The sequence below is a fragment of the Lissotriton helveticus genome, chromosome 7, assembly GCF_964261635.1.
Source record: "Lissotriton helveticus chromosome 7, aLisHel1.1, whole genome shotgun sequence".
Classification (NCBI taxonomy): Eukaryota; Metazoa; Chordata; class Amphibia; order Caudata; family Salamandridae; genus Lissotriton; species Lissotriton helveticus.
In genome coordinates, this window is record NC_136068.1 from 718,765,494 (window position 1) to 718,777,615 (window position 12,122).

General features: G+C 47.5%; 1 protein-coding gene across 4 annotated transcripts in view; it reads right to left on the reverse strand.

Annotated features, from left to right (window-relative positions):
- The window catches only part of RBM27 (RNA binding motif protein 27), an 870,586-nt gene that overhangs the window by 335,482 nt on the left and 522,982 nt on the right, over positions 1-12,122 (reverse strand). For all 4 annotated transcript variants that reach the window (XM_078653046.1, XM_078653045.1, XM_078653044.1 and 1 more), the window contains one exon: positions 1,961-2,102. In XM_078653046.1, coding sequence (XP_078509172.1) covers positions 1,961-2,102 — 142 coding nt within the window. The remainder of the gene's footprint in view (positions 1-1,960; positions 2,103-12,122) is intronic.

Here is a 12,122-nt window from a genome sequence, read left to right on the forward strand (position 1 = left end):
TTACAATGGAGTTGGATGGCCATGGGCATTGCCAGCAAGAGGAGTCAGAAATTCCTCGAGACTCGAGAGACTTTCCTCGAAAATTAACAACCTACACACATCCGGGCCCGACATTGGATGGCGCGATTATGCTAAGCATGTGCATCTAAAGCCACATGCCTCAAACAGGAGGTTTATCATTGCAGTTATAAAATATTAAGCAACAAAGATGAACTATAGGAGGCCTTTTCTTGGCTACTGGATAGGATATGCAGGAAGTTTAAAGAGATTAACCGGATGGTTACATCTCCTTTCGAGAATCAGGCTTCCTATATATTGGTTCTCTGAAACATTATTATTCAAGAAGATCACATTAAAGTGGGGAAATGCTGAATCTTAATTTGGTGGAACATTTACAAGTTTACCACTTTATTCTCACCCTCTCCCTTCATCTATTTCTCATTAACTAGATTAACAATGATTATCAGTCAAATCAAAATGCTGTCCTAAGTGCACGGGTACTTAACCTTCTCTTAAACATAGGCTTGCAACCTTTAATAGTTTGACTGCGCTCCTGGTTAAGGTAACTGGTGCTTTAGTCCTCCTTTTTGATTATTTTTGGTTTGGAACCAAGTTTAAATGATTAACTAATTTCTATTTCATGCTGTTTTACCTACAGTTCCCCATTTCATGACCCTGGACATGAGAACTGGTTAGAGTTATGATCCATATCTTAGGAGTCCCTGAGGGGACCGCCTTGGTCGCTACAGGTGAGATTTGGTTATACTTGATGCAAAATTTAACAGCACACAACAATCTTTAACATGTTGATGTGGTTGAAAGTTTCTGAGCAGATAACTGAGAAAATGAGATGATTGTATTCTTAGGCAAGCCACACACTGATGCTTAGAACACTATAGATGAGTCATAGAAGATTGAAAACTGGCATAAGCAGTACCCTAGTGGGCTAGAGTGTTACTATGTAAGCCCCAGGCCCGCAGTAGTACTGTAAAGCAAACTAAATAATAAAACTACTCTACCACCTCATCATCCAAGAGAGTTGCTTCAGGAGTAGGATCAAAAGTTGAGCCTAAGTCACTTCTAATGAAAAGTCATCAGCAATCCTATGTCAAAACACGTTTGTATTCAACATTGTGTGTTTCAGGTATCTTGAGAATCTTTGGTTTAAAAATAATAAAAACAATCCTGGCACATGGCTCTGTTATAACCCATTGCCTAACCAAATTACAAACATTTCACCAACTAATCAAGGAACTAATCAAGGAACATTTTGTTAGACCTAGGGCCAAATAATGTGTATCCACATTGAATTCAAGAAGCAGAAACATGCATTGCAAATATTTTTCTTTTGGAGTCATTCTTCTAAAACATGTTCTTTGGAAGATCAAGAAAGGTCACTGGTTCAGGTTAACAGATGACTCCATGTCATTAGACCCCATTTTCCAATACTTAAATTTGCCTGAACAACCGAATAAAAACTGCAAATTTTAGCTGCAATTCTTTTCAACATAACCAAGCTGACTAACTTGCTAATTTAAAAAGGAAAGCCAAGAATTGGTACATGGTGTCTCTGATGATAATGAGCCATTTGGTATAGCTGTGCGAAATATTTCATTCCTGAGGCGTAAACCAGCTGTCTCACCTTGCCAATTCAGCCTATGCGTCCAGATTTCATGACATGAAGAAATGATCTGCTGGGTGAAATCTCGATTTTAGACATGGTTTACTGTATGCTTTTGCAACTCTGGTCTACTTATTAGTGAGATATTCTAGACATGCAAGAGGTTGATGCTCTCTTTTGCAGTAATGAGCACAGCATTTGAATTTAGAATACATTGGCAATGCAAAAGTACAAATCATATAATATATTCACACATTAGCTTCTAATATTTGATAATTTATGTATGTTCATGCATATAAAAACAGTTTAAGCTAGCAATTTAGTTCATAAAATGCTTACTTATCCAACCAGGGCTTCTTTGCAGGTGGACCATCCACAGTGGCCATCGGCCTTTTCCGATCTGGTTCAACTACAACTCGGTTGATAGTGTTCTCAGTTGTAACTGGCGTAGGTAAATCCGTCTGGATGACAATATTAGCTGCTGGAAAGCAGTAATGAAGAATAATTATTAGCACACAGATCTGCTTGGTGAGGTAGGAGTGTAGAAAAGGGGAAAAGGCAGAAAGGGCAAACAATTAAGGGGAGCCTTCATATCTGGAATGTCATCTAATAGATTGCATGGTAGCTCACTCTGTAGGGCACTGGGCCTTTTCGCAGGGACTATATAACCTTTCAACAGGTTAATCCCAGGACCCAATCACAATCCGGGAACAAGAAATACCTTCTTCAAGAACACAGAAAAAAAACCTTTAACACTCATTTCTTATGTGGTAAGAAACATTTTTATTGTTAGCGATAACATATACTCCTGTCTAGATCCAGAGGCCAGCAGGGAATAAAAAGATGAGTCATCAACATTATTTACTTACCTCTTAAACCCAAATTTATTTGGGACAGGTTATCTCCGTAAACTCTGTGGAGAGTAGGAAAGGGACCAAGCAAGTTACAAACTTGAGGTGCCGAGGTGAGGCAGCAAAACCAGTAGTGTTCGTTGTCAACCATGAAGCCAAGGAAGGTACTGTGGACTGAAGGATAGGGATGTAGAAGGGGGCATACTGCAGGTCGACAGGCACCATCCAGTCTTCTGCTTCCAATGCTTGCAGAACCGGAGCAAGGGACAGCGTGTTAAACTTTTCTTTTTTTGAGGAACCAGTTGAAAACCCTGAGGTTGAAGATCGGACCAAGAACCCTGTCCTTTTTGGGGATAAATGTCAACGCCAGCATTTGAATAGTGTACAGCTACCTCGGGAGAAGTGTCCCGGTGCTGGGGGCCGGCGGGAAGATTAAGCAAGCTATTGCCCTGAGTCACATGGTGCTGGGCTAACCTGCCACCGGAGCCAGGGATCGAACCGTGAACCCTGTGGTCAGTAGTCAGGCACACTGGCCACTGCGCCAAACGTCTTCGATATAAGTACTGGGCACTTTCCTGCCCTGGAACCAACTTCACTGCCTACTTTAGGAGTAAAGATTGCACTTCTTATTTAAGGATATGCAGATGGTCTTGCGAAGCACATCTCCTGAGGTGGCTGTGGAAGAGGTGGATAAGGTAGAGTATGTATTAGAAGAGGTTGGGCACACTGTCTTTTTCAACCACATTCTGTGTGCTGCTGCATTGCCTGTAAAGGAGATTCACCTTCTGCTGATTGTGTTTGTGTCGAGTGGAGTATTGTTGGCATCCTAAAAAGGATAATTCTTTGCTGAAAACCAGAAAGTTTTAATCCCTACGATGGGACTGCAAACCAAAGAAATGTGCTGTGGCTTTATGGTCATTGAATCTCTCTAATGCGGAGCCCACCTTAGCACCATAGAGAGAAGATGCATCAAATGTTAAGTCCATAGGCAAGGTCTGGACGTCCTGTAAAAAGCTTCTGTTCAACAAACAGGCCTGTCGACGCACAGAGACACACATCCCATGGCTTTTGCTACTGAATCTACTGTATCCAGGTCAGATTGAATAATCTGCTTTGCAGCAGCCTGTCCATCCACTATAAGCACTGTAACAGAGGTTTTGAATTCAGAAGATAAGTTAGGGATGACTGCCTGGTCTTGTCCAGATGGCGAGTAGCATTGATGGCACATAAGAGCCATACCCTACCGCAGCATTAGCATACTGTTCTATCTTCTTTGACTCTGTCAGATGGTGCAGAAGGGAATGATCCAGGGGTCAATTTCGATTAACATAAAGCTTGTAACACCAGACTTTCTGGAGACAGATGTGTTGAAAGGAATTTAGGGTCTCTAGGGGCCGGTTTGTAGTGCTGAGCTATTGATCTTGACACAATAGTGGAAGTAGTTAGTTTCTCCCATATGACCAGTATAGGATCCGTTACAGCTTAATTGAAAGGTAGCAGATGTTCTATTGAGTGGGAGGTTGTTCGCAGAACTTCTGTAAGAATATTCGAATTAACTTGGATAGTTGGAAGTTGCAACTCCAGAACTGCAGCTTCCTTCCTTATTACAGAGAGCTACAAGGTCACTTCTGGAGGAGGAAAGCCCCAAACAGGATAGTAGTTCCCACTTCAGGATACTGTCAAGGCCACTGACCTCCTTCAAGCCTTTAAAATCAGGATCCATTAGTGTTTGTCAGGCAACATTATCAGTATTTGGATCTTCTTGAGAGTCTGAATCACTGAAGCAATATCTGCCCTCTTCAATCAGCCTCTGTGCTTTCCTTCTGAAGTGGTGGGGTATCAAGGGTAGGGTTTCCAGCTGAAGTGGTGCTAATGGGGTAATAGAAAAGGGCTATGCTATTGGGGGGGGGGTTGTACACACACACACACACACACACACACATATATATATATATACACACACACACACACACACACACATATATACACACACACACACACATATATACACACACACATATATACACACACATATATACACACACACACACATATATACACACACACACATATATATACACACACATATATATATATATACCCACACACATATACACACACCTATATACACACACACACACCTATATACACACACACACACACATATATATATATATATATATATACACACATACATATTGTAGTGCCGGCGATATGTTCCAACATAGTCAATGAGGACGGAATAACCAGTGGAGGCTGCATAGTCTTCAGATTCGTCTAGGACACCTCAGGCAATGGTAAATAAAAGGAGTGTAGAGTGCATATTGGTAGGGTGTTGGCAAGCCTTCTATAAAATAGCCAATTGGTCCCCTGGGGCCAGTGGATGCACTAGGGCGGAGCATAGGTCGATTAAACATGCTGAACACTGAATTCAAAAACAAAGTCTGATATGTTCCAGGTGCTAGAAACTCTGGGGACCTTTATGTTGTCTGGGACCTTGTCATCTGCGCCAGGAGTGGAGCAGTGTCGGATAGATCCACAGGAGTCTAGGTCAATGGAGTCACAGATGTCTGATTCTCTTCAGTTAGATGTTCCTGAACGGAAGCCACTTGAGATGAATTTGCACTTCTTGGCGACTTACTGATAACAGTATGATGTTGATATTTGTGCCTCCTCCTTCTTATGGTTTTTTATTGGAAGATTTCAAAGGCAGTGGTAATGAAGACTTGGATGTCGGACAGGACTTTCGACATCCCTGGCATTCATACTGTGCTCGGATTATTAAATTTTGTCCACGACTTCATTTAGCTTACTCAAATCCAAGACAAAGACAGAGGGAATGTGGGCCCATAATGGACATCAGACATTTGAGGTCACAACACAGCTTGAAACAGGATTGTTTCAGCAGCAACCTGTAAAGAAAAACTGGATCTAACCATAAGTAGAATTCAGAAAACATTGAATAGCAATCACACACCAGAGGAGAGTCAAAGAGCTCCAGAATGCATCCAAGGCACACAAATAAAGGGAAATAACGTCAGCACATGGACAGGGGTGCTTAATGGCTCCAGTGACTTCACAGAGTTTCACCTGAGGCACTGTGATGGACTGCGCACAACCCTAACAGAATGCTATAGAACAGTTCAAAGATCAGACAGGTGGCAGGGATAATCGAAAGGTGAAACATTTGCAGGTAAAAGTATCGATCAGCCATGAAATCCTACATGCCTCTCTGCCAAGGCTGAAATTCCCTTGATAATTCCTTACCTTTGAACTTCCCAGACATCAGACTGGATCTGCAAACTTTTGTGTAAGCAGTACACCTGCGCACCATCAGGTGGAAATTTGGCTCCACGTGACATCGCCGGGGTCAGCTGGGATGTCGCGGACACCTAAGTAGGCGCCACTCACGCGTGCAGATGTCAGTTACTTTTCGCTTTTCCACGCCAGAAGAGGAGAGGCATGAAGTGAACTGACTTGTGTCAAAACTAGGGCCCTGAAATGGGGAACAACTCTAGCCCTCTAAATGAGTCCGCAGAGAGGGGAGGCATGTGTGGGTCTGTAAGGAATCTGAAGCTAGAAACGGTCTCTACCAGATAATGCTTTACCGAAGGTAAGTAAGGCATTTATCTGATAGAGACTTCCAGCTGTAGATTCCTTACCTCCGAATAGATACCCAAGCCATACATACCGGTGGTGGGCTTCGGACAGATTTTCTAGACTAAAACGTCCTGCAGGACCGAACAGGAAAATGCCAGTCTCTACGGACTAGACTCTCCAGGCAGTAGTGTTTCGCAAACACCTACAATGATGCCCACATTGCAGCCTGGCATATGTCAGATTGGCACTCCATGAGCCAATGCAGTGGTCACAGCCCTTCCTCTGGTAGAATGAGTTTGAAGGCCCCAAGGAGAAGGCTTCCTAGCCAGGGTGTAGCAGATTTTAATGAAGGTAACGACCCAGCGTGTAATGGTCTATTGCTGTAATGCCCGACCTTTTCTTGCTCTCACAGAACCAACAAAGAGTTGTACGTCCACCATTCTTTTGTGTGGTCAAAGTAGGACAACAATGCTCTTTTTGGGTCCAGACCGTGGAGATGCTCCTCTTCCTTGGAGGGTTGCGGGGGAGCAAAAACAGAAGGGAAGTGTGACTGACTTGCCCAGATGGAATTAGGTCACTACGGGTGCGAAGCACCAACTTATTAAGGAATGTCATAAGAAAGAGAAGCTTGGATCACAAAGCTTGCAATTCACTTGACCTCCGGGAAGGAGTTATTATCACTAGAAAGGCTGTCTTGATGGTAAGCAACCGGAGAGGACAATTGTGTAAAGGCTCAAAGGGAGCACACAAGATATGTGAGAACCAGATTGAGATCCCACTGTGTTATGATAAAGGGTGTAGGTGGAACTATATGTACAAACCCTTTTAAGAACCTATTTGTGACAGGGGATTTGAATAAGGAGGGTTGGTCTGGCAACCGCAAGAAAGCAAACACAGCAGAAAGATAACCTTTAAGAGTGCCTAAAACAGAGCCCTGTTGGGAAAGAGTAAGAATAAAAAAAAGAGTATAAGACAAGGAAGCAGAAAGAAGGTCAATGAACGTTTCTGCTCAATAATTTACAAACTTTTGCCAATGGGAGGTGTATGGCGTCTTAGCGGAGGGCTGCCTGGCCGCCAAGATTAAATTCCATACTTTGGGAAGAAGGTTGAAAGCCATCAACTGTCGCCGCTCAATCTCCATGCAAGGAGGACAGTTGACAGGTGCAGGTGGAAGACCCTCCCCTGCTGCTGCGACAGAAGACCCTCCCAAAGGGGCAGCTTGATTGGAGAATCGATGCTCATTTGAAGCAGCTCTGGATACCAGACTCTTCGTGCCCAGTCCACAGCCACAAGAATGACTTGGGCCCAGTCGTTCTTGATCTTCTTGAGAACTCTGGGCAGTAGTGGTATGGGCGGAAAGGCGTACAGGAGGTCTGAGCTCCACTTGTGATGAAAACAGTCGCCAAGCGATAGCTGCCTTGGAAACTCCAGGGCACAAAACTGCTAACATTGCTTGTTCTCTTCGGAGGCAAATAGATCTAACCAATTCTCTCCCCACTGCTGAAAGAAGCCTGTGCCACTTTTGACAGGAGACACTATTTGTGATCCGCTATGCATTGATGCACAAGTTACTACTTGTGTAACGATATATCTGTAAGAGACATTAGTTAGTGATAGATTACTTACCTTAGAATATCTCCAGGAGTCAGACTGGATCCGGAAAGTTTTGCTAGCAGTACCCCTTCGCGTCAGTGGGTGGCGTCGTGCGGCTCGGTGTCAGTCGCTGGCATCGTATGGGCCGAGATGATGACACTGAGACTACTTAGGCACCACCCATGCGCGCTGATGTCAGTTCCGTGCATGACTTTCCGTGCCAGGAACGCAGAGCCTTGCATGAAACAGACTACTGGTGTCATGAAACTAGGGCCATGAAAGGGATTTCCTTAACCCTAGTAATCAGTCCACAGAACAGGGAGGATGGGTGGGGCGGTAAGGAATCTATCACTAACAAATGTCTCTTACAGATATATTGTTACACAAGTAGTAACTTGTGCATCTGAAAGAGACACGTTAGTGATAGATTCCTTACCTTAGAATAGATACCCCAGCAATACCCGGTGGTGGGTCTGCGAATAAGATTACACCAGAAAGTCACGGAGAACAGAACTGCCAAAGAATCCATCTCTCCGGACTTGACCGTCAAGATAGTAATGCTTGGTAAACGTGTGCAGTGAGGCCCACGTAGCTGCCTGACAAATGTCCTGCAAGGGACCGCCGCGTTCCAAGGCAGTAGTACCTGCTGTTGCCCTTGTGGAATGGGCATGCAGCCCCAAAGGAGGATCCTTCTTAGCCAGCGAGTTACAGGCCTTAATGCAAAGAACGACCCACGAGAGATGGTCCGTTTGTGCACGGCCCGACCTGTTGTGTGCGTTTCAAATAGAAAGAGAGCACACGTTTTAGGTTCAGACGATGTAGCCTCTCTTTCCTCTTTCGAAGAATGAGTAGGCGGAAAGAAAGTATGCAAAGTGATGGTTTGCCTGATGTGGAAGGGCGTGACAACCTTAGGCAAGAAAGAAGGACGGGTCCTCAGAACCACATTTTCCAGATAAACAGAAAGGAAAAAAGGTTTAGAAGAAAGAGCCTGGAGCTCACTCACTCTTCTGGCAGAGGTGATAGCTACCAGGTAAGCCGTCTTGAGAGTCAGAAGCCGCAAAGGAGAGTTATGAAGGGGCTCGAAGGGAGCGCACATCAGATATGTTAAGACAAGATTCAAGTCCCATTGAGGCATGATGAACGGCACGGGAGGAAACGTGTGCGTAATGCCTTTCAGAAAGCGGTTAACAACCGGGGACTTGAATAGAGAGGGCTGGTCAGGAAGCTGTAGAAAAGCGGAAATGGTCAAAAGATAACCTTTGATAGTGCCCAGAGCAGAGCTCTGCTGGTCCAAAGAAAGAAGGAACAGAAGGACTTCAGAAAGCGGGGCAGAAAGGGGATCCACAGACTTTGCTGTGCACCATGCGACAAACTTGTTCCACCTGTAGGCTTATACTGTTTTCGTGGCGGGACACCTGGCTGCCAGAATGACATCACAGACTCGGGAAGAAGATCGAAAGCTGTCAACTGTCGCCGCTCAATCTCCACGCATGGAGGAAGAGGCTGGACAGGTTCCAGTGGAGAACTGTCCCCAGCTGCTGCGATAGAAGATCCTCCCGAAGAGGCAGTGGGATCAGGGGATCGATCGCCATGTTGAGTAGCTTGGGATACCAGTATCTTCGTGCCCAATCTAGAGCCACAAGAATGACTTGTGCCCGGTCTCGCCGAATCTTCTTCAGCACTCTGGGCAGAAGTGGTATAGGCGGAAAGGCGTACAACGGACCGCAACTCAACTTGCGTCGAAAAGCGATGCCGAGCGAGTGCCGCCTTGGAAATTCCAACGCGCAGAATTGATGACATTGCGCGTTCTCTTCGGTGGCGAATAGATCTAACCAAGGCTCTCCCCACTGCTGAAAGAGACCTTGCGCCACATCCGAGTTCAGACGCCATTCGTGATCCATCATGCACAGGCGGCTGAGTTCGTCTGCCCTGACGTTCAGAGAACCTGCCAGGTGTTGAACCACCAAGATAATGCCTTGATGTTCCAGCCATGTCCAGAGGCGCAGAGCCTCCTGGCATAGGGTCCACAAACCCACCCCGCCCTGTTTGTTGCAATACCACATGGTCCATGAACACCTGCACCGCACATCCCTGGACAGAGGAAAGGAATGCTTTCAGTGCAAGTCTGATTGCCCGAAGCTCCAAAAGGTTGATATGGAGCTGGGACTCCGCCGGAGACCAGAGGCCTCGGATCTCCGCCTCTCCTAAGTGGCCTCCCATCCAAGGAGGGGCGCATTTGTCACCACTGTGTGCTCCGGTTGGGGAAGGGAGAGGGATCTGCCATTGACCCAATCGCGATTCGTGAGCCACCACTGCCCTCCAAGATCTGGACGTGATCGGACAGGTTGCCCTGATGCTGTGCCCACTGGAACTTCAAGTCCCACTGCAGATCCTGCATATGCCATCTGGCATGTTGCACTAGCAGGAGGCCATCAGCCCCAGGAGCCGCAGCGTCAATCTGACTGAAACTCAGGATAAAGGCTGAAAGATCAGAATCAGAGCCTGAATATCCCGAACCCGCTGTTCGGGGGGATAAACCCGAAACTGCGCCAAGTCCAGAACCGCTCAGATGAAAAGGAGCTCCTGAGAGTGGCACAGGTGTGACTTCGGCACGGTGATGGAGAGCCCCAGCGAGTGCAGGAGGTCGGCCATAGTCTGGAGGTGGGAGACAACTGTTTGGGGCGAGCACCCATTCAACAACCAATTATCAAGATAGGGGAAGATTGAAACCCCTGATCTGCGCAGATGAGCTGAGACCACCGCCATCACTTTCGTGAACACCCGAGGGGCGCTGGTAAGGCCGAAGGGAGCACGGTAAACTGAAAAGAGCTTGTGGCCTATCGTGAACCGCAGGTAGTGCCGGTGGGCAGGCAGGACGGGGATGTGAAAATAAGCGTCCTGCAAGTTCAACGATACCATCCAGTCTCCGGGGTCAAGGGCAGCTAGGACCTGAGCCAAAGTCAGAATCTTGAACTTGCCGTTGACGCTCCGGAGGTCCAAGATAGGGCGTAGGCCTACTTTGCCCTTCTTGGGTACCAAAAAGTAGTGGGAAAAGCAACCACGTCCTACTTCTTGCCCAGGAACGCGCTCGATGGCCCCCTTGGCCAAGAGGGCCATAGCTTCTTCCTACAGAAGTTGCAAGTGATCCCCCGACATGCTGTGGTACTGCGGTGGCATTGCTAGAGAGGTCGCCTCGAAGGGGAGGGAGTAGCCCCTTCAGACGATATGCAGCACCCACCTGCCCGACGTGATGGAGCCCCAGTGGAGGAGGTGATGGCGAACCCTGCCCCCCACTGGTGTCGAATGGGCCTGAAATGCCGGATTAGGAAGGCTTAGAGGCAGATGCTGTGGGGGCAGATGTGGACTGACCCTGCCGTTGTCCCCCGGTACCGCCACGGCGGTAATCACGTCCGCGTTTAGACTGGTTCTGCGGTCGATGCTGGCTGGACAAGTGGGGACGACCCTTCCTTGGCCACGAAAGGGGTGAAAAACTGAAGTTTGCTTGTGCTGGCCTAGGCCCACTGACTTGGCCGTAGCCCTGGAGTCCTTGAAACGCTCTAGCGCACTATCCGCTTTGTCGCCAAAGAAGAAACGGCCATCGAAGGGCATGTCCATGAGCGTGGCCTGGACATCCCCCGAGGAGTTGGCAGACTGCAATCAGGCGTGGCGATGAACCGCCACCATCGTGGAAATCGCTCTGCCCAGCAAGTCCGTGGTGTCAAGTCCACATCTAATCGAGTATCGTGCTGCATCCCGCCCCTCCGCCAAGGCTTGGGCGAGCCATGCCCGGGCCTCCTCCGGGCCCTCTCCGAAACTGATCATACCTTTTGGATTCCTGATCCAGAGGAGCGGTCGGGAATGCGGTCTGGTACGTAGAGGCCTGAATCACCAGGCTCTCGGGGGTGGGGTGAAAGGACAGAAGGCAGGGGTCGCTCGGAGCCGGGCGGTGGCATCGGGCCACGTTCCTATCCACAGGGAGGCCTGTAGCGGGCTTGAATCAGGTGCCCATCAGAACATAGGTCGGAAGAGCGATGACGCCTCTTCGACTTCTTTTTCGAATGCCTCGACTTACCGGAGGACTTGGAGCCCGACGAGTGGTGGCGACTCGACGAGTGGAGCCAACTGCCGGAGCTCGAGCAGCTTACAGCACCGCTTCCGTCTACCCTTCGAGGTCAAGGCCCGGCAGTCGGGGCACGACTTGTCATCGTGGTCGGCCCCAAGGCAGTAAAGGCACCGACGGTGGGGGTTGGTCACCGACATCAGGCGGTGACAGGCGTCGCAAGGTTTAAAACCAGGCATCTCTAACGGCACTGCGAGTCGGAATCGACTAGAAAAGAGATCCGCAGACGATGCCTACCAACGCGCAAGGGTACTGCTGACGAAAACTTTCCGGATCCAGTCTGACGCCTGGGGATATTCTAAGGTAAGGAATCTAACACGAACGTGTTTCTTTCAGA